Source organism: Cetorhinus maximus, chromosome 16, assembly GCF_964194155.1.
Source record: "Cetorhinus maximus chromosome 16, sCetMax3.hap1.1, whole genome shotgun sequence".
Classification (NCBI taxonomy): Eukaryota; Metazoa; Chordata; class Chondrichthyes; order Lamniformes; family Cetorhinidae; genus Cetorhinus; species Cetorhinus maximus.
In genome coordinates, this window is record NC_135894.1 from 36,165,913 (window position 1) to 36,188,938 (window position 23,026).

Below are 23,026 nucleotides of genomic sequence, written 5' to 3' on the forward strand. Positions count from 1 at the left end.
GATGGTGAGTGGCTTGGGGGGGAACTTTCAGTTGGTGATGTTCCCATGTGTCTGCTGCCCTTGTCCTCTGAGATGGTAACAGTTGTGGGTTTGGAAGGTGCTGTTACCTGGAGGGTCCTTTACTAGAGGCCATTTATTAACCTTGTCTCGTTACATATTACCCAAGTCTGAAATAGCCTGTTCCCTGTTTGATTCCAGAACATATTGTTCTAAGAAATTGTCCTGAAAACACACTATGAACTCATCTTCCAGGTTACCTTTGCCAATTTGATTCACCCAAACTAAATGAAGATTCAAATCACCACTAGTACCTTTCTTCAAGCCCCTATTATTTTCTTGATTAACACTGCAGTGTAGCTACTGTAAGGGGGACTATAAACTGCACTCACCTGTGACTGACTTCCATTGTTATTTCTTATCTCCACCCAAACTGTACATTTTGACCCTCCAAGCCAAGATAATTTCTCTCTACTGATCTCACCCTTGATTAATAGAAGTACCCCACCCTCCTTTTCTTTTCTTCCTGTTCTTTCAAAATGTCAAGTACCCATAAATATTCAGGTCTCAACTGTGGTCACTACGTAACCATATCTCTGTAATAGCTATCATATACTTATTTATTTTTATTTGTGCTATTAATTCACCCATCTTTTTAGGAATGCTGTGTGCATTCAGATAAAGAGCTTTTAATTGTGTCTTTTTACCAGATTTCCCTACTCTGACCTTATTTGCCGGCACACTCTTATGATTGTACACTCTGTCCCTTCCTGTCACACTCTGGTTGTCATTATCTGGATCGCTACCCTGCACCATTGCCTTGTCCTTTGTAGCTTTCCAAATCTCCCATCCTCCCATCACGTGAACCCCCCCCCACACCGGGCCAAACAAACACGACTTCGATTAAAGCTCTCTCTACAGCCCTAGTTTGCCACTACACTGGCCTCAACATGGTTCAGATGAAGGCCATCCCAACAATTCAGCTCCTCCTTTCCTCAGTATTGCTGCCAGTGCTACATGAATTGAAACCACACCAATCTCCCACATCAACCTTTGAGCCACGCATTCAACTCTATGATCTTATTTATCCTATGCCAATTTGCTCATGGCTAAGATAGTAACCCAGAGATTATTGCCCAAACACAATGCAGTTTGCAAGCCTGGCATCCTGTTCCACATTGACCTCTGCTTACATCTTCACTCCATCAAAATGTCTATATCCTGTCTTCGCACCATGTCCACTTGCCCATCACCTTGGTCGTTGATGACCAAGGTTGATTCCTGAATCCCAAACACCACCTACTTAAAATTTCTTCCCTTGAGTTTGAAGTTCCTTTGAGTTTTGATCCTCCCTATCTTTGTAACCTTCTCCAGCCCCTCTCCCAGAATTCTGCATTAATTGGTTGTAGTGCATTTCATCCCTCCTCCAACCTTTGTCATTTTGCCTTGCCATTAGAAGTCGAAAGTCACTCACAAAACTTCTTGACCTATTTCCTTTGAGACCCTAAAGCCTAACTCCAAATATCTTCCTTTGTGGCTGTCTACACTTTTGTTGAATTACATTTCCCCAAAATGCCTTAACATACTTAATTGCTCAAGAATAAATGAAAATTATTGGCGGTAATTTAAAGTTTAAGTTTTACCTACTTTGTTTTTCTTAACAAAATGCATGTGTGGTCTTTAATGTCTGATGAATACGTTGAGAGTTTAATGTCAGTTGACAATGTTTTTTAAAAGGATGAAATCTGGGTGCATAGCTGCTTTTTATATTAAGCTCGTTTAAAATTGTGTCATTGGTGGGTTGCAGGAATCTTGATTTACAATTCCACACCAATCTAGTAACTAAATATATAATGATTCATATGATTCTACTTTACCAAGACCAATTGTTCTTTTAACTTTGAAAACCATTTAAGGTCAGGTTTCTATAAGTTATTAACAGCAAAGTGTGGGGTGGAAAACGCAGTTGCTTCCCCCTTTTGTCCTCTCACTATGTTTCCCACTCCTGCAGAAGGCGACTCGCACAAGCATTGGCAATCTTCTGATATCTTCCCCAAGTGGCCTCATTGTAAATGTGAACCTGTTTCACTCTGAGGAGCCACCACATTTGAGCATTGCCCTGCCCTTGCCTGATGTTCAAATATGTTTTTCTTCAGTAGGGGCTTGTGGTCTGGAGCAGGAACTTTTTAGTTGTTTAGGTGTTTTGTATCTTGCACCAATCAAAGATTGATCGTGATCTATTTAAGTGTGTGATTTTAGTACTCTACTCCAGTTAGAAGGCAGCCATAGGGGCAGGCTTTTACAGTGTCACTAAAATGACGGTTTAAAATCAAACCAAAGAATTTGTTGTTGACTGAGTTCAGTGATGTTCACATGTAATGTGTGTACTGCAGAATCCTCATTGACTTTCAGTTTTTACTGAGACATTGCAATGTGCAGGTTAAGCTAGACTAATTGCAACGGAATGTTTTCTAACCTCAAGAATTACCGCAATTCTAGTCACACTGTTTTTTCACCTCTGAAGGAAAACTGCCTGTGCAGTTCTATTTATACAATGACAGGAGGGTTCAGGAGTTCAAGGCCATTGTGTCCTCTTACTTGAAGAATCACATGCACAATTAAGTTTGTGTCAGTAGTTTCAGCCATGATAAGACTTCCTGGCCTAGTGATTTGGAATTTTGAAACCTGTTGTATTGCACATCATTTCCTGCTTAGTTCTGCTGATTATCTATTGCAAAATAGTTTAAATCCTTGTAATCCCGTTTGAGAACTTTAAAGCTAGTGGCTATTTCAACAGACTACCTTCTGCTTCTTAACTTGATTGCCTAGTTAAGGGAGAATTGTTTTCAATATTTGGAAGTTTCTTGACATGGAGTCTTACAGATCAGTTTGCAATGTATAGTCAGTTTTATATCACACATGCTAAGTGGGACCTCAAAAAAATTGTCAGATCTCACCCTTATCTAATTTGTTGCCTGGTCACACTCCGTGATGATTTACTGTGATATTTATCATTAAAAACTGTTTGGTTCACGATCTTGGAAAACTAATCTTGCAGGTTAAGCTATAAAAGCAAAGAACTGCAGATGCTGGAAATCCAAAACAAAAACAGAAATACCTGGAAAAACTCAGCAGGTCTGGCAGCATCGGTGGAGAAGAGCACAGTTGACGTTTCGAGTCCTCATGACCCTTCAACAGAACTAAGTAAAAATAGGAAAGGGGCGAAATATAAGTTGGTTTAAGGAGGGTGGGGAGGGTTGTTGGGACATGCAGCCCGTAATAGGTGGAGATAACCAAAAGATGTCACAGACAAAAGGACAAAGAGGTGTTGAAGGTGGTGATATTATCTAAAGGAATGTGCTAATTAAGGGTAGAAAGCAGGACAAACAAGGTACAGATAGTCCTAGTGGGGGTGGGGTGGGGGTGGGGTGAAGGAATACTAAAAAGGCTAAAAGGTAGAAATAAAACAACGGATGGAAATACATTTAAAAATAATGGAAATAGGTGGGAAAAGAAAAATCTATATAAATTATTGGAAAAAACAATCCTCTCCATCGATGCTGCCAGACCTGCTGAGTTTTTCCAGGTATTTCTGTTTTTGTTTTTGTTGCAGGTTAAGCTATTCTGTTTAGCTAAAACAGAGACTGATTGACTGTCATAACTCTTTTGAATCTAGTTGGGCAAATTTTTCAGCCTCTATCACAGGAAAGTTACAACTGTTCAGAATAACATTCCTAAACCTCAAACTGAAAACAAATATTTCTGCAGTCAGTTCTTGGTTGGGTGATATTGATTATTGGCCTCCGACTCAGTAAAGTTCTGCTAAAGGTTAGCCAACCAAAGAAACTTCAAACGCACTAGGGATTATCTCTGTGTGTTTGTTGTGAAGGGAGGAGGGGAAAGAACAGCATTGTTTTTGCACCCTTTGTCCTAATTCATTTTGTCCAACCAGCATATGCTTACTATTATTTTTCCCATTGGACTATTTGGGTCAGGGGAGCAGTTCTTACTCAGTTGGTAACTGTAGCTCTAATGACTCCGCTGATAAATACATTGCCCATTGTGGAACAATGTCATGTAGACCATGAAGATCCCAAATTTAATCCTTAGTCATACACTGCTAAGAATTTGATGAGGCACCACAGAGCTCATGAGCTAGGGTCAAGGGTGGAATTGGCTAAGGATCCCAATCTTTATCGTTTTCCTGTGATTGGTGCTGCAAAAGAGCATGCCTTGATGCGAATGAGAATTGGGTTCGACTGTGAAGACCTAGTGGTTGATTAGCAAGGCGACGCTTAACTGCTTGGATTTATCCATGAAGAATGACCAGCTGGAGGGAGGCATCTGATGCCTTTGGAACTCAAATGAATAAAGATGTCGTACCATTAGAAGAGGGGAGAAAAAGTATTTAAAAATTGAAGATTGAAATTATGAAAGAAAACTGCTGTTTCATTGGTGCTTATTTGATTTTTGTCCTTTTAGGGTCTCTCCAATGCTCGTGCCAGAGAAGTTCTTGCTCGTGATGGTCCCAATGCACTAACACCTCCACCCACCACTCCTGAGTGGATAAAGTTCTGTAGACAGCTCTTTGGTGGCTTCTCAATCTTACTGTGGATTGGTGCAATTCTTTGTTTTCTAGCATATGGTATTCAGGCTGCAATGGAGGATGAGCCAGCAAATGATAATGTGAGTAAAACCATTTTCCTGCCCTAAAGTTGAAATTATGCTGAGAGAATTATGTTGCCATCTTGGTTTTGATATATTTCTTGTTCTTCTGTATATTTTGTGATTTCTGCAGTTATATCTGGGAGTTGTACTATCTACCGTGGTCATAGTAACTGGCTGTTTCTCGTATTACCAAGAAGCTAAGAGCTCAAAAATCATGGATTCTTTCAAGAACATGGTGCCTCAGGTAGGTGGTGCCTGATCCAACTAAACAAGGGATATTGATCTGAAAAGTGTAAATTGTTATATCTGCAGTGACATTTTGATTCTCTTCACTCTAGCAAGCCCTTGTCATCCGAGAAGGTGAGAAAAGTACCATCAATGCTGAGCAAGTAGTTGCTGGAGATTTGGTGGAGGTAAAAGGTGGTGACAGGATCCCTGCAGATTTGCGAATCATTTCTGCACATGGTTGCAAGGTGTGTATGGCTGATGCAATATGAGAATCTGTCCCCACCCTGCCTTCCCATTGCAATAATCATATCAATGAAGTATGGCTGTAGACTCTATTGAGCTTGACCTGTAGTGTTCTTTAAAATGGAGGAACCATCATTGAAACAAGCTCCAAACTGACAATTCAAAATGAAGAGTGTCATCTCTAGGGTAGGCCATGCAATGCAACAAATTGAGGGGTCGATGTATGCAGCTTTTGTATTTCCTTCGTTTAGCTGGGCTTCAGATTTTTTTTTAATGTATTTGTTCACGGGATGTGGGCATTGCTGGCTAGGCCAACATTTATTATTCTTCCTTAATTGCCCTTGAGGTGATAAGCCACTTCCTCGAACTGTTGCAGTCCATGTGGTGTAGGTACACCCACACCCACTGTGCTTTTAGGAGAGTTTTAGGATTTTGACCCAGTGACAGCAAAGGAACTGTGAGGAACTTGGAGGTGGTGGTGTTCCCATGCATCTGCTGCCCTTGTCCTTCTAGCTGCCAGAGGTTGCGGGTTTGGAAGGTGCTGCCGAAGGAAACTTGGCATGTTGCTACAGTGCATTTTGTAGATGGTGTGCACTGTCTATGGGTGGTGGAAAGAGTGACTGTTTGAGGTGGTGAATGGAGTGCCAATCAAGCGGGCTGCTTTGTCCTAGATGATGTCAAGCTTCTTGAGTATTGTTGGAGCTGCACTCAATCAGGCAAGTGGGGAGTTTTCTATCATACTCCTGTCTAGTGCCTTATAAATGGTCGACAAGCTTTGCAGAGTCAGGAGGTGAGCTACTCGCCGCAGAACTGCTCTTGTAGCCACAGTATTTATATAGCTGCTCCAGTTCAGTTTCTGGTCAGTGGTAACCCCCAGGATGTTACCATGATAACTATGCTAAGCAGCTCTATATGTTCCTGATTCAGTTAGCGCTACTACAAAGGGGTCTAGGTTTTCCTTGCGAAGGGCAGAGGATATGAATATGGCCTACGAGTGAATTTGGAATTCCAGTTCGCAGTTCAGTTGTATAAAACCAATGTGATCCTACCCAAAACCTAATCATTTTTTATGTTTTCACCTAGGTGGACAATTCCTCATTGACTGGCGAATCTGAGCCTCAGACTCGGTCACCAGAATGTACCAGTGAGAACCCCCTAGAGACACGAAACATTGCTTTCTTCTCCACCAACTGTGTTGAAGGTATGACTAAATATCATCTGTTAGTAATGAATGCTTTTGGTTTTTATGTCATATTTGGCTTAGTAGTAGCACTCTTGCCTCTGAGTTAACAGATTGTGGGTTCCAGCCATACTGAGACCTGAGCACATGACCTGACTGGCACTATAGTGCTGTACTGAGGGAGTGCTGCATATTCTGACTGGGACTATAGTACTGTACTGAGGGAGTGCTGCATGTCCTTTTGATGGATCTCTTACGGTGGACACAAAAACTCCTTGACATTTATTTAAAGAAGATCACTGAGGTCTCCTGATGTCCTGGCCAGCCTTTATCATTCAACCAACATCCTCAAAAAGATCTGTGATTTCTCACTGCTGCTAGTGGCAGGGTTTGTGTTAAAATTGCTTACCAGGCAATCTAACAGTGACTACATTTCAAGAGCATTTAATTGGATATGTAGTACTTTGTGCAACCTGAGACCTTGAAAGGCATTTTATAAACAAATATATTGATTTTTCTTAAAATATTGATGCCAAACTTGCTCTTCGTGTAGGTACTGCTCGAGGTATTGTCATCTGTACAGGCGACCGCACTGTCATGGGCAGGATTGCAACTCTAGCATCTGGACTGGAGGTTGGACGAACTCCAATTGCTGTTGAGATCGAACATTTCATCCACATCATCACTGGAGTGGCAGTTTTCCTTGGCGTGACTTTCTTCGTTCTGTCCCTCATCCTTGGATACACCTGGCTTGAAGCAGTCATCTTCTTGATTGGAATCATTGTGGCCAATGTGCCAGAGGGCTTACTTGCTACTGTCACGGTATGAGATAGCATTGCACTTTCTGGACTTATTTTCATCTTCACCTAGGAAGTAATCTGGTGGACCAGATTGTTCACCTGTTGTAGAACCTGCCTGATGTTCATTCCATTGATTTCAAAAGTACAAGTGGCAAATTTAGAAGTAGGAGGGATAAAATGATCAGGGAAGCCAGGCAAATAAGATTGACATAAAAGTCCCTTGTCTACTGAAGTAATAAAAAATTACTGACTTACTGAAACATTTTTAATAAAAGGAGGATAAAGAAGGTTTGGCCAATTTTCAAAGGGGGTAGTAATTATTTAAATTGATTCACTTGCGTGCATATTAGTTAATATAATGGCAGTCTGAAGTAGCTACTCATATATCAATTTTGTCTCCTCTCAAGGTGTGCCTAACCCTGACTGCCAAACGTATGGCACGGAAAAACTGCCTAGTGAAGAATCTTGAAGCTGTGGAGACACTAGGATCAACCTCCACTATCTGTTCTGACAAGACTGGAACACTAACACAGAATCGAATGACTGTCGCTCACATGTGGTTTGACAACCAGATCCATGAAGCTGATACTACTGAAAACCAGTCAGGTTAGGGGAATAGATTTTTTTCTGTACAAAGTGCAGTATCGTTCACAGATTTCACTGGCTGCATCTCTTTAGATAAGCAGGTCTGTTCTCATCTCAAAGGTTTTGGGCTTCCTTGCTTAACACTGAGTTAAGTTGGTGCGTGCATTTAATTGGGGAGAAATCCCCAGTAATCGTAGGTGGCTTTGAGCCTTTTACCCGAGTGCTGCCGAGTTTAAGTGAATCCTCAGCAGCTTCCAAATTTTGAACTGCAACTTAGAGTAAAAATTATGCGAAGTTGGCAGTCATTTTTGGCAATTGAGTGCGAAAAAGAAAAGAAGGATGAGCAAAGATTAAATTTATTTTTTTAACCAGTCAGAATTGTTGACGTGCAGCGTTTATGTAATGCAGGAGAATCTTGCAAACTTTCAGCACTCAGGATAGCTGAGTTAACTGCCTTTCCTTTTTCACAGGACTGTTCTGTTATCTGTATAAACATGTGAACTAACTGCATAGGCAAGTGCAGTTAACTATCCTGAAGACTACTTCATGTTGGCTTGTTCCTTTTTAAAAAAAAACTCGCACCTAAATACTCTCCTTACAAATTAAAGATAAAAAGTTATTTAAGTTAAAATGGCATAAATCTTGCTTGCTCTGAAATTGTAAAAATTTGAAACACCAAAAAATGTGGTATCGTAGAGATTTAACTCTTTATGCCTGGCTTTTTTAGGTGCTGCTTTTGACAAGACTTCTCCCACTTGGTCTGCACTGTCTCGTGTTGCTGCATTGTGCAACCGTGCCGTTTTCCAGGCAGGACAAGAAAATGTGCCAATTCTGAAGGTGAGTTTAATTCTGTGACATGAATTCCAATGGTGTCAAACCTGTGCGCTCACAACTGTGGAAATTCTTAGGTTACAAACAATGCAGCTCAAATTTGAGGACTGTTTGTCAGATTCCACCCAGAGGTGATGGTTAAGTATCTAGGGTGCACTCTGTAAGGAAGATCTAAGTTTGAATTGGTTGTTACTGTCAGTCTGTTCTGATCAATAAAATTGTGTTATTAAGAGATTTTATAAAAAATGGTCGTCTGAGCGTGGTTCAAAAGCCTTTTGATTTGGATTTTACACAGGCTGATATAAGCTGCTTTTATATTGATACTGTTTGAATTTGAATTCCTGCAGTGCGAAAAACAACATGAATTGCTCTCTTTTAAACTGAATTCTCAATAGCAGACTTCCAGACTCTTAGTGATGTGCCATTGAGATAAAGGAGTCAGGTTTAGCAGCATAAATGCCAGGATCAGAATTGAGTGGTGCCAATATAATAGCAGCTTTAGGCTTTGCATTTTATTCCAATTTGTCTGCTTTTGGTGTAATGTTGCACATGTTTGCATTCTATATACTAGATAATAACTTGTGGGGGTAGATATTGAAATATGCAAAACTCCTATATTCATGAACACATGGACCAGGATTTTACAGTCGGCATGTGGGGGCAGGCCCGACACGCCAACGTGTAAAATGACACGTGATGACGTCAGGCGTGCGTCCCGACATCATCGCGCTGTCTCTCGATGTTTCGTTCGGCATGCATGCCCCGACGATTGGTAGGCCAATTAAGGCCATTAAACAGGTAATTAACATGAATGTTAAGCTGCCGTCCAACGTAATGGTTGACAGGCAAGTGAAAAGGCCAGGCGGTTTTAAGAAACCTCATCCACCAACAGGATGAGGTTTCCTTAAGCTTTCACAAATTAAATAAAAAGTTTTTCTGAAAAATAAAAACATGTCCCCTCATTGTCACATGAGATGGGACATGTTTCATTAAATTTTTATTCCATTTATTTATTTTTTTAAAAACGCTTCAATCTCCCTGAGGCAGCTCCGCAACTCAGGGAGATTGAAGCGCTCTTTCATGCACATGCGCGAAAGAACGCTGGCCCCCGACTCTCCCTCATCCCCCCGGCCCGCACAGGTAGCGCCTACCGCTCGTGTATTACACTGGAGTCCCGCCTGCGTAAAATGGCGGTGCAGAGCCAATTGTGGGCAGCGGTCAGCTCCGCAACCGCTCCTGCCGAGCCCGCCCAATGCGGGAAGAATTCAGGCCATAGTGAAACTTGATGTACTATTACATTTGATTTTGAGTAATGAGGATTTCCTGGGAGAAAACACTTGATTACTGCATTGGAAGTTTTACTTATACCCATTGCGTGCAGTTGTTTGTTCTGTGATGTTAATCGACCACCATTAATTGTGCTTCTCATTTTCATGTAGCGAAGTGTTGCTGGAGATGCTTCTGAATCTGCCCTCCTGAAGTGTATTGAACTGTGCTGTGGGTCAGTTCAGCAAATGAGGGACAGAAACCCGAAGATTGTGGAAATTCCTTTCAACTCCACCAATAAATATCAGGTACCGAGAAAATTCTGAAGAGCTGAGCACCTGTTTTGGGGCGGCCCGGAAACAAGTAGAAGGCTATGCTAAGTAACTGGTGGGGGTGGCAAATAAAAGGTTGGGACTGTGCAGCTGTAGTTGCTGATTATTGAGGAGGTGAGACTGAAGACCAACTACTTCTTTCAACAAAACCAAGTAGCATGTGTTAGTGAAGGAAAGCTTCTCTTACCCAGGTTTAACAATCGAGCATAAATTAATTTTAAGTGTTAGGATTGGAGTAAAGACAACCCTTGTAATGTGGGCCATCCAATTGCATTTAAATTTATTTGAATAACTGACTTGGCCCTGTGGGTAGAAATACAGAACCGTTTCCTTTTTGCTTTTTTTTTCTTCCCAATTGTATTCAGGTATGGTAATCTTTTCACAGTTGCAAAGAGACTAATTCACATTTTTGTTCAAGAACCAAGGAGTTTTTATTTTAAGGAGACTTGTTCTATTTTGTTTATTCTTTGCTCTGTCTCCTGGTTCCAAAAACTAACTTGTAAGACCTTGGTGAGGTTAAATAAATCTTCACCTGGTGAATGGGTTACTGTGGTTTTCTGTTTAACAATTTTTAGCAGGTGCACATTAGAGGTGTTCCTGACCGTTTCTAAGTTTCAATAATTTTGCCCTCAGCTATCTATCCATGAGAATGAAAAATCCAGTGAAAGCCGCTACCTATTGGTAATGAAGGGAGCACCAGAACGAATCCTAGACCGTTGCTCCAAAATCCTCCTGAACGGTGAAGAGGTGGCATTGACTGAGGAGATGAAAGACGCATTCCAGAATGCTTACTTGGAGCTGGGTGGCTTGGGAGAGCGAGTGCTAGGTAAGGAGTGAGGCTTGAGTCTGTGGTTGGGGTAGAAGTGCTGGAGGAGGTAACGGCACAAATGCAGTGAACATTTGAGCACTTGAGTCACAATACAGTCTATTGAATCTAAAACATAGGAAAATTAACATATTAAATTATTTTAAATGCTCTTGTAAAAGTAACAATGCCACACAAAGTCGTAGATTTGTTTCTTAGTCTTTGCTGCATTAAGCTGATCTGATAAAACGAAGGTTGTCACCTTTGACCTCAGCAACCAGGCCAGAGAGGAAAATCAGCCAGAATTTTCAGGAAATTGGTCCGTTTTTAAAACATTTGTAATTTAATACATGCAATTATATTAGTATCTTTTAGATCAAGACATCTCGCAATGGATTGATTTTTTTGACATGCAATGAATGTTATGCAGGCAAAATTTTTTTGCGGCTGTTTGAAATATCCCAAATTGTCAGTAGTTATGAACTGTGATCTCGTACCAGATTGGGATTAGGTCGCAACTCCCTAAATTGAATGCATATAGGGTCTAACTGCTGGCAGGAGAAACTTTAGTTCTATCTGAAATGGGTTGCAATCCACATCCCACCGAAACACAATTCTCACTCGCTACCACATCTTCATACCTTTTAAATAGCGTTGTCTTCAGAGAAGAATAAATTAAGCTGAACTTGTGAGTATTTCTTCTGTATAAATAATGGAGAAATCAAGTGCAATTTTCCCTGCTGAACACTCATTATTCTCTTGTAGGGTTCTGCCATTTCCCATTGCCTGAAGATAAATATCCAGAAGGATTTCCGTTTGATGGAGATGAACCCAATTTCCCCCTAAATGACCTATGCTTTGTTGGACTGATGTCTATGATTGATCCACCACGTGCTGCTGTACCAGATGCTGTTGGCAAGTGCAGAAGTGCTGGGATCAAGGTAAAAATTCTTGAGTTACACCAAAAGCACTGTAAACTAACTTAAGATGAGCTTTGCAACTTTACATATTACTTAGCTAGAGGTTAGCCATGTGATAACTGTACAGTAGCAAAGAAGCTTGGATATTGGGGTCAGTTTTCCTGTGTTACAAAACGTAATGGAGTTTTGAAAACTAGGCTAATTCAAAGATAAAAGCACCTGTGAAATTAATCTCTGACAATTAAAGGCGATCAAAACGAGTTCCATGCATCACACCGCCCAATACTTCTCTTGTTTTTTATACTGTGATATCAGGCTCAGTAGGAGCTGGAGGTATTTCGCTCCCTTTTGAATATTTGCACTGTATCCACATTCACTACACCACCTGGTAACTCATTCCAAAAGTCAGTGACCCTGTGAGAAAGAAAAATCTGACATTAACCTTGTTCTATGCTTGCATAACTTACACACATGTCCCCTGTTTTTCTCTCTCTCCCATTTCTAATACAAATAGCCTGTTGGACATAGATTGATCCCTTCCTTTTAACGACCTCCTTTATATTTCACTAACGTTTACACTTTTTAGAGCAGACCCAACTCTAATCTGATTGTGCTAAATTTAGGGGTTTTAATCCAATGTCTCTCATGAACCGTTTCTAGCAGCCTCAATCATCTATTATGTGAAAGGGTAAAAACTGGACACAGTATTGAATAGAAAAGGACAATATGGTGTTTTTTTCTTTCTATTGAATCATCCTTGTAATACATCTTAATACTTCATTTGTTTTTGCAATAGCCTCATGCTTCAACTCATGAACCTTTAAACATTAATGTTCTGTAACATTCAGATCACTTTCTTACTCGATAGACTTTAGTTTTGAACGTTGCATGTTATAAACATGATTGACAGCCCAATTAACAGACATGACACTAAATTTAATCTGTGTTAAATGACGTCAGACAAATGCCAATTTCCATCATTGCATCAGAATTTGATTTTGGTAATTTCTTCTCCCAAATTTTTAAATTCTTCATATCATCGGGAACTTATGACCAATTCTCCCAAAGCCAACATCCATATTACTGACAAAGATTGTGAGAAACTTGAAACACAATAACTGTGGGACACTATTGGTAACTGGTGTCACACACAACCACACCACCTGCTTACAAGAATACAAATAATTCTATAATCTTTCCTCCAATCCCACTCTATCTTATAAAGTAGTTATTGTGTGGGACTTTATCAAAAGTTTTTTAAATCTCTGTAGGCTGCTCCAATTACCTCTAAGCAAGGATATATGGATGTAGGTTCCTTTGAGGTAGCTGCTGTCATTTTTTTCTTTGTTCCTGATTCATATTTTCAATTTGTACTGTATAGGTTATCATGGTAACTGGTGACCATCCAATCACAGCTAAAGCCATTGCTAAGGGTGTGGGTATCATCTCCGAAGGAAATGAGACCGTAGAAGACATTGCTGCTCGTCTGAATATTCCAAGTAGTCAAGTTAATCCCAGGTAAGAAGAAGCTGGAATCCTGGCTGATTTTTCTCCCTTTGTAGTTCAGTGTTGCTGAAGCCAATAGTAATATCTTTGCCGCCCTGACTGAGATTGACTGACTAAATCAGAACTGGATGGGTATGGTAGAGTTCTTTCAGTGTACAAAGCAGAGTTTCTCTTTGCTGAGAGCCACTGGAGGAGAGAGCTCTTAGTGTTTTATCATTTAAAGCTCACTGTAGCTCCTCTGATGACTTGATAAATAAAAGCGCAAGTAACTGGACCCAACAGATCATAAGGTTCCATTCCTGGCATAAACTGATTTAGCTGACCTCCGGATAGCAGCACTGAAGTTAGGTTTGTCCCTGAAAGCGAGATAGTGGGAGGGAATCAACCAGGATTGTTATCCAGTGACCTCTGGTGGGAAAATGTCAGGTGAGGGCAGGATCAGTCTCATCTGCAATTCTTTCAATGGTTTGATGGCCTGATGATCACAACCTAAGTTAAAATATGAATGATGGTCACGAATAGCTTCTATATGTATTGCCATGTTACTGAACCTCATGTTGCACTTCTTGTGACACAGGGATGCCAAAGCTTGTGTTGTCCATGGTTCAGAACTCAAAGACTTAACCTCAGAACAGCTTGATGACATCTTATACTATCATACAGAGATAGTCTTTGCTCGAACTTCTCCCCAACAGAAACTGATTATCGTGGAAGGCTGTCAGCGACAGGTAGGGAACTGTCACACTTGTGAATGAGATGCAGTTCGTTTTCCCTTGTCATTCATCAAATGATTTGTGTAGGATTTTGTCATATTGCAACTTAATCCACATAGCAGTTGAGAATGGAAGGGCAGAAGAAAGACTTGCATTTAAATGATCTTACATTTCGAACATTAATTTGTCCACGCAGCATTTATTTAATGCAAGTGTCAAATTTGAAATTTATGACCAATGCTAAATCCTAGATTTTGCTCTTGGATCACATCTTGCATGTGGCAGAACTTGTGTCAGTGGCATAGATGAGCCTCCCATCTTAATGCGCTTTTCAATTTGAGTCATTTACATCACTTTGGTGGGATTCCCAACATTTGCTGCAGAGCCAGTCTTGTATAAGGCCTAAGAACACTCCCAGTAGGCTTCTAAGCCATGATGCATCGTGGTTCATTCAGCAGCCTCTAAGCTGCCAGTAAAACTTAGAATGTTTATTTAGTAGAATTCAGCTGCACAGGTTTTTGAGGTCCATTGCACAGGCTTTCTGAACTTGAAAAAAAAATTGAAGTTGGAATTTTTCCCCTAAAATGTAACCCCTCAAAAAGGAAGTAGTTATGAAAGATTGCAAGTTTGAAAAGGTTAGAAGTTTGTTATTAGGAGAAGAGGTATAAAGCTTTACAAAACAGGAAGTTAGCAGATTTTTATTTGAAAATAAAGACTTCGAGTTATATCACTGTTTTCATGACCATTGGACATCTCAAAATGCTTTATAACCAATGAAATAGCTATTAATGCACAGGGCCCTGTTCTTTGCAGACAGAAAGAACATGTACATACATTGCACCTGTTTCAGCTAAACAAATTAAGTGACAGCCATTCGCTGACTCATTCCTCAGGGCAATTCCTTGACCAGGGTCAAGGGTCAATCAGGGTCAAGCTACCTGGTTTAAATTGCGAACAATGCTTGGCAGTTAACTGTCAGTCACCATCAATGGTGCATTCTCCATGGCAAAGTATAGTCGCTGTTGTAATGTAGGAAATAAGGCAGCCAAATTGCACACAGCAAGCTCCTCCAAGCATGTAATGCCGTAATGACCAGATAATGTAACTTTGTGATGCTTGGATTGGTTAAGCCTCAGTTTAACGTCTCATCCAAATTATGGCACCTCTGATGGTGTACTTTCCTCACAAAGGACATCACACCAAAAAAATAGCTTGCCTTTATATTGCACCTTTTACAACCTCAGGATGTCACAAAATCACTTTACAGTGAATGAAAAACTTTTGAACTGCAGCCACTGTTATGATGTAGGAAGTGCAGCAGCCAATTTGTGCATGGTACAAGTAGCAAAGTGATAATGACCAGAAAAATGCAGTGTTTGATGAGAGACAAATATTGGCCAGGACAGCTAAATCCCCTGGTGTTCTTCAAAATAGTGTCATGGGATCTTTTGCATCCACCTGAGAGAGTATACAGGGCCTTGGTTTAGCATTTCACCCAAAAGAAGGCAGCTCTAACAGTACAGCCATCCCTCAGTACTGCAGTGGAGAGCACCCTTGGGTTTTACGCTCAAGTCGTGGAGTGAGACTTGAACTTGCAACTCAGAGGTGAGAGTGCTACCAATTGAGCCAAGGTTGACACGTGGTTTGATAATATTTGATTTAATGTTTCTGCAGGGTGCCATTGTAGCTGTGACAGGTGATGGAGTGAATGACTCTCCTGCTCTGAAGAAGGCTGATATTGGTGTTGCTATGGGTATTGCTGGCTCTGATGTGTCCAAGCAAGCTGCTGACATGATCCTGCTCGATGATAACTTTGCTTCCATTGTCACTGGTGTGGAAGAAGGTGAGGGTAATATTTTGAGCTAATGTCAAAGTTTTGGTGTTTGGGATTTCTGCATTTCTGATGTACAAGGGGAAAATGCTAAAGGTGTAGAACAAGTCCAGCAGCATTTAAAAGGAGCTGTTTACTTCCAACATTTTCCATTTATATTTCAGATTTGCAGCACCTGTAGATTTTTCTCTTTTTAGTCCTCTGCTAACACATGTATTCTAGTTGGTCTAGGTGAGTACAGAATACGTAAATGGGCTTAATACATAGGGAATACGCAACTTGAATAAGTTGGCTGACTGTAACTTGGGTTGCGGTGGGACATTAATCATGTTTCAGGCTTCAGTGAGGAAGGGTGGAAGTCATTTGGCAGAGTTGCTGCTCCTCCTATGTGTTCAGTAACTCTGCAAAAAAGCGTGCATGTAGTGACTTAATCAGAATAACATTGACTCAGCTGTGATGTTTCAATGATTAAATAACTTCTTGACTGCCTGGCCTCATGAAGAATGCCTCGAAGCAAGGTCCTGAAGGGTTGCTGTCAGTTGTGGAAATGTACCCAGCATAATATACCACCTTGAAATAAAGGACAAGAGCAGAAAGTTGGAAGGGAAAGAAATAAGAGGTTTCTTTTGATCGTACAATGAGTGGTCCAGGCATGCTCCTTAATATTTAAACCTATGGAGTATTCAGTCACTATCACATCTCGAACTGAATAACTGTCTGTGCTTTTTTTACAATTAAGAATTCAATGGTCTATCTTGCCATGGTGTTTCATGGAACTGTCCATTGGCAATTGTTTTTAGAGTACTTTCCTGTTTTATAAGAATTACAGCTTCCAAAACCCAGTTTCTGCAGATATGGGGTGTATTATTTAATTGCTTCTCCAAATTTTGATGTGATCTTTTCACAGGTCGCCTGATTTTTGATAATCTAAAGAAATCCATTGCTTACACTTTAACCAGCAATATCCCTGAAATCACACCTTTTCTGTTTTTCATCATTGCAAACGTCCCACTACCACTTGGAACTGTTACTATCCTCTGCATTGACCTGGGTACTGACATGGTGAGTTTTTATCAATTATTTTTGTAGTTACTTTATTGAGGTGGATATTTAAAACTCTGATTGTGTTGGTGCTTTCTTCTCCCTCCTTCAACCTGTGGATGTCCTCCTTTTAGGCTGTTTAATCCTTCTTTTGAGCCAGTGATAGGAGAATGACCCATTAACTATTTTCCCTGTCTGCAGTGATCCTGAGGCTAGCACTGCATGACACCTGCACACCGCTGTTCTACCGCCCTGCCAATTAAATGCATTACAGCAAAATGTTGAAACTAGTTGCATGTAAATAAATGATGCTACCCCAGTGAGGTTTGGTACAGTCGTTTCACCAATGATTTGCTGTCCTTTGCAGGTCCCTGCCATCTCTCTTGCTTATGAACAGGCTGAAAGTGATATAATGAAGAGACAGCCACGTAATCCCAGGACAGATAAACTGGTGAATGAGAGATTGATCAGTATGGCCTACGGACAGATTGGTAAGCAATGGTTTGATTGACCATTCTAACATTTCTCTTCTCATTAAATTGAAAAATATATAAATATTGTGCACAGTAAAATTGTAAACTTGTTACACATAGCCTTCGGCAGTCAACATGGCAAAACTCAAAGCTCCATTTGGTGCAGGAATGACTGTTTTAAACTTGAGCCTGGGACGAATCTAGCCAAGCTCAGTGGTGCTATATTTGACTTGAATGACACTAGACTTTGGGCTGGAATGTTAGTCAAAGTGTCCATCCTTGGGCTGCAGCTCAGTGACCCTTGGAGTGACTGTCACATGAGGACTGGATAGAGCACTACACTCAAATATGCTGCTCTTGCTCACTTTGGACTATCAAGCTTAAAGAATGGACATTTAGATGAGGTACTTGGAAGGTGTGTAACAATACCACTACAGCAAATTGCAGTTGAATGGAGGTAATCACATTTAAGTACAGGGTCAGCATTTGAGATGGAAGGGGGGAATGCATGTAATCCAGGGAAGAGACAAAAGGCACTCTTTATTGTTGAAGATGAACAGTGAGCAGCGCCTGAATGGAGCAAATTATTTGTTCCGGTCAAATGACTTGGTATTGGTCAGACTAAAATCCCCTTTTCATTTGTTTTTGGACCAATTTATACAAAATTGTAATGCCTGCACAAAATTGCCTTGTACTCAGGAACACCGTGTTCATGCCAAATAATTTCCCCCAAGTATGATCGACGTGCACTTATAACTGTTATGTTCGGATGTTGTTTCACCAGGTAGTTCAGTTGGAATTTGCTGAGTGAAAATTGATACAGTAAATAATCCTGTAATGGCTGTCGAATAGAAACAGTTACATTTGCTATGTGTTGGCTGTTAAACCTAGAAGTTCATTCCATTTCTCTAAAATGGTCCTGTTGTATAGAGTGAAACTTGAGAAATATTCCAAGTACCTGAAATATCTTTCTCAGATGTTACTGTTTTGCAACAAGAAGTGAGATGTGTCAAACCTAATCAATGTTGTCAGACCTAATAGTGGCATGTTTTGAGAAGAGGTAAATCTGGTGAAAAGCTGAGGCTCCAATACAGATTCTTGGGGGAACATTATTTGTCACACCCTGCCAATCCTCTCTATTGTATCGTCACCTCTCAACTAATTTCCAGCTCATGGTGCGTAGTTGCTTCCATTTGTGTGTGGTTTCATTTTTGTTAGTAAATCTCTTGTGTGGAACCTTAACCAATGCTTTCTGTAAGTACGTATAAGACATCGTCTTATTAGTACTTCCCTATTCAACATGTTAATAATCTTCTCACAAAATTTCAACCAGATTATTCAAACATACTTGCTTATCACAAATCCACACTGACTCTCTGATCAGCTGAGTCATTGTCCCCAATGACAGATTGTAATCAATTTTCTCCCATTGATTTATTTTGTCCTTTTCCTTTACTGTGAAGACAGATACAAAGTAATTATTTAACAAGCTGCCTTTCCCTTATTGTCAATTATTGCGACACATCAGTCTATCTTTTATAAGCCCACATTGTTCTTTATCAATATTGTTATAACGATTTTACTGTTTTGTCTTTCTAGCCTTTGCAAGTTTTTTTTTCTCATATTTCTTTTTGTAACTCTTAAAACTTTCTTGTTTTGTTATTTTTTTACATCTGTTAGCTGGATTTTTACTTTTTATTCATTTGTATAAGCTTCTTTTAGATTTATACTGTATCTTAACGTCATTTGTTGACCATGATTTGCCTAATTACACAAGTGCTTTTGCCTTTATAGGACTATATATTAGTTTTGCACTGTATCAAATATTTCCCACAGTTAGCACAGTGTACTGTGGTCCGTTTATGCCTCAGCCCTTCAATGTTAACCTTGGTTAAGTTTAATACCTTAATGTGAGACTCTTCTCCCCCTCAAACTAAGGTTAAATTTGATCATGTTATGGTAATTGCTTACAAGATGTTCCCTTACTGTCAGATTGCTCATTCTGGCTTGTTACACAGCAATTTTGCCTGCACCCTTGTTGGAGTCAAACATTGTCCCAGAAAACTGTTCCATATATACTCTAGAAATTTGCTGCCTGTGGTATTCTGTATCTCCTAATCTGTGAAAATTAAAGTCTCCCATTATAACCACATTGCTTTTGCCACACCTCTGATCTCCGAATCTATGCACCCCTACTACAGCACTGCCATCAGGTGGTCTGTAGACAATTATCTAGCCTTATATCATTTGCTGTTTCTTAACTCTGCATATGTTTTCACTGCCTGCTCACCTTTCCTGATATATCTTCTTTCAACTGCTGTAATAGTGTATTTTAGCAACGTTGCTTGTCTTCCTTTCCCAATTTCCCTCATCTGTGCAATCTAATTTTTTTGAAGAAGATGCATTGTTTCAATTTTTCTTTGTATGAGTAGAGGCAAGAGTTAAAACAAATATGTAATTACTTCCATCTAGGAATGATTCAGGCCTTGGGTGGTTTCTTCACGTATTTTGTGATCTTGGCTGAAAATGGATTCCTCCCAGTGGATCTAATTGGAAAGCGTGTGTTTTGGGATGACCGGTGGTTAAGTGATGTGGAAGACAGCTATGGTCAACAGTGGGTACGTACACGCCCCCTTACTGCCATGTATTGGTGAGAACCAAAGGCTGGTTTCCTGTAATGTAGTCAGTTTAGACTTTGGGGAATATAATCCCTCAGTAATGTTGGCAGCTGACTATTGCAATAGTTGAGCCCATGATGCACAATTCACATTTTCCATCAAACCACTTCGAGCGACACCCAGAGCAGCTTATTGAAAGGATCTGTATTCTTTTACAATGGAACCTGGGTTACCCACAAAATCTTTTGTAGGGTTTGGGCCTAATTTACAAAAACAAACAATTAATTTAAGCAGACTCTTGATCTTGATCCTTCAATTCAAATGGTTATTTGGATATCCAGGACCTGGTAGAATTTAATTCAGTGCAGTTCTGCTGTCAAGCCTTGGGGCTTTAGGAAAACAGTGGGATTGGGGATGCTGGTAATTTCATTTTTTGATGTCTCTAAGATGGAAAAATTGGGGTCAATAGGCACTTGCTTGTGTAATAATCAATCAGCAAATAACAATTTACTGTGTTCCTGTGGGAGGCTCCCTCTACTAGAGTGAATAATCAAGGTTTCATAATTTAGAGAAGGTTTATGAATGGAGATAAGAGAAGGAGCTATAATTTCACTCAGAAAAGATCCAAGACAAAAGGAGAAATGTAATTAGATGGGTGAACTGCTTTCTTGACAGAGCTGGAATGTTGTATTCTCTTCCTCTAGTGAGTGTAAATTTCCATTATTGGGTTAGAGTTCATTCTGTAGTGTGCCTCAGTGAAATAAAATGAATACTTTTTAAAATCTTATCACACTTCTTTGGTATATCAAGTTTGAGTTCCCTGACTATTCCTGAGCACATTTAAAATTTAAAGTAACTTCCCTCTAATATTTCTGTCCTTTTGCAGACTTACGAGCAGCGGAAAATTGTGGAGTTCACATGCCACACCTCGTTCTTTGTCAGCATTGTGATTGTGCAGTGGGCTGATTTAATAATCTGTAAGACCAGAAGGAACTCTGTCTTCCAGCAGGGAATGAAGTAAGTATTTCACCAATATGTTCAGGAGAGGGGGAGGTTACACTCAATCAATGGCATTAAATGTAGTCATAACATTTGGCACCTTTGACTAAAGAATTTCAGAATTAAATCATCTCTTTCTCTTGTATTCTGTGTAAATGAGACTAATGCTGGATAAAAATCTGTTATGGACCAGAGGATTAACTTGCTAAAATGTGATGTGAAGCCCCCATTTATTTTGCAAGTGAATGTTTTTTATACTGTAGTATGTTGCCATATAATGTCATAATTTCAATATCTAAGTCTGTACTAAATTATCTAACCTGTGTTGCTCTATTGTAATTTGCATCTTCACCTTGGACTAGGCAGAGTTAGAATCAATCAGCTTTCCTGCAACTGGTCACTATCCTTTGTTTTTATTGTCCCCAGCTCTTCTAGTAAAGTGCGTAGGTGAATGTAATGTGAGGATAGTGTCAAAGTCATGTTTAGTGCCACTTGGAATAACCTGTTGGTACCCGGACTCATAAATGGGTAATGGTCATTCAGCTTGTTACCCCAAATTGCCAGCACCAGTGAAACTCCCCAGTTTTCAGTTTGTGTTCAGGAATGGGAATCCTAGAGGTATTTTGGGTGATGAGTGTTTTCTGTTGCCTTGCCTCAATAACATATTTCCATGTTTCACAGGAACAAAATTCTCATCTTTGGTTTGTTTGAAGAAACAGCACTTGCTGCTTTCCTTTCATACTGCCCTGGCACTGATGTAGCACTGAGGATGTACCCACTCAAGTAAGTAACAAAGCTGTCCTGGTTCCTGGAGTAGTGGTTGTTTTTAGTTCCTAACAAGAGCCTTTTAGTGTTCAGATTTTCTGTGCTGCAGCATCCTTCTTGTTAGGTTAACATCCTCCTTGTTAGGTCTTTAATCCAGTCTTTTTGCTTTCTTTCAGACCTAACTGGTGGTTCTGTGCCTTTCCATACAGTCTCCTCATATTTCTTTATGATGAAATGCGAAGGTTCATCATCCGTAGGAGCCCTGGAGGTAATCTAAAACTGTTTGTGACATTGTGCCTGAAAGTATTCAATGTAGATTTGTAAATAAGCTAGCGAGTTATGGTATGGGATATATAAATCAGGTGTTCCTGTTCTGCGCTGATCTGAATCTGGTTGTCTGCTGGCTTCCCTGGGCTAGGGATATTGGCAGAGGGCATAGGAAATCACCTAGGGCTTGGCTCCCAATTGTTGCCTAGTGAAGTCTGCTTGGAAATGCATGAATGTGGATGTTGAATGAGGACATGATCAGCTCGCTGGGAAATTCCTCTGCAATCTACCTGCTGACATTTGCTGTCGGGGTTTAGGCATAAAAAGCTGCCACATAGGTACCTACTGGGCAATACCCATATGACTGTAGGATCACCACACTGTTCTTTCAGGAGAGCAAAGGGGACAAAAACAGAACAGGGGCAATAAAACTGTCAAAACAAAAATGAGAATTACGTAATGACATGATTGCTTCAGAGTTTTGCTCACCCTGTACTTTACATTTTATAAAAATGTGTTGCCTGACTTTTCTTTCTTTTTGTTACTAGGTTGGGTGGAGCAGGAAACGTATTATTAGAAGAACAAATGCTAATACATTTCATCAGTTTGTTTGTCTGCCTTAACTATTAAACATTTACTAAAGTGCTAATTGTGGTGAATGGAGATAGACTGTTTTGTAAGAAACAAAACTGAAAATGTCTGGTTTTATATAAACTTTTTACAAGTATAATTTAAATAAATTGATTGTCAAAGTCTTTGCGTGCCATGTTTTTATGTTTTACTTAATTACAATCACTTAATATAAACCATCTGCATTGGGTATTAAACCATTTTAAGATATTTGCATGCTTTTTTTTTTTACTTTCCAGCATTTATCAATCTTATCTGAAATAGGCCCATAGGTATTTTATGCATCCTTAGACTGAACAGTACTGCCTTTAAGAAAAATTAATACATG

General features: G+C 39.9%; 1 protein-coding gene across 1 annotated transcript in view; it reads left to right on the forward strand.

The window, feature by feature from the left end:
- Nucleotides 1-22,823, forward strand: part of LOC144691508 (sodium/potassium-transporting ATPase subunit alpha) — a 42,986-nt gene extending 20,163 nt beyond the window's left edge. Inside the window, exons 4-23 of the mRNA XM_078559651.1 lie at nucleotides 4,480-4,683; nucleotides 4,796-4,909; nucleotides 5,004-5,138; nucleotides 6,220-6,337; nucleotides 6,870-7,138; nucleotides 7,524-7,722; nucleotides 8,429-8,538; nucleotides 9,972-10,106; nucleotides 10,764-10,956; nucleotides 11,701-11,876; nucleotides 13,237-13,373; nucleotides 13,939-14,089; nucleotides 15,749-15,917; nucleotides 16,813-16,967; nucleotides 17,314-17,437; nucleotides 19,892-20,037; nucleotides 20,924-21,054; nucleotides 21,718-21,819; nucleotides 21,978-22,069; nucleotides 22,617-22,823. Of these exons, the coding sequence (XP_078415777.1) occupies nucleotides 4,480-4,683; nucleotides 4,796-4,909; nucleotides 5,004-5,138; nucleotides 6,220-6,337; nucleotides 6,870-7,138; nucleotides 7,524-7,722; nucleotides 8,429-8,538; nucleotides 9,972-10,106; nucleotides 10,764-10,956; nucleotides 11,701-11,876; nucleotides 13,237-13,373; nucleotides 13,939-14,089; nucleotides 15,749-15,917; nucleotides 16,813-16,967; nucleotides 17,314-17,437; nucleotides 19,892-20,037; nucleotides 20,924-21,054; nucleotides 21,718-21,819; nucleotides 21,978-22,069; nucleotides 22,617-22,645 (2,889 nt within the window). The 3' untranslated portion in view covers nucleotides 22,646-22,823. The remainder of the gene's footprint in view (nucleotides 1-4,479; nucleotides 4,684-4,795; nucleotides 4,910-5,003; nucleotides 5,139-6,219; nucleotides 6,338-6,869; nucleotides 7,139-7,523; nucleotides 7,723-8,428; nucleotides 8,539-9,971; nucleotides 10,107-10,763; nucleotides 10,957-11,700; nucleotides 11,877-13,236; nucleotides 13,374-13,938; nucleotides 14,090-15,748; nucleotides 15,918-16,812; nucleotides 16,968-17,313; nucleotides 17,438-19,891; nucleotides 20,038-20,923; nucleotides 21,055-21,717; nucleotides 21,820-21,977; nucleotides 22,070-22,616) is intronic.
- The last annotated feature ends 203 nt before the right edge of the window (nucleotides 22,824-23,026 follow it).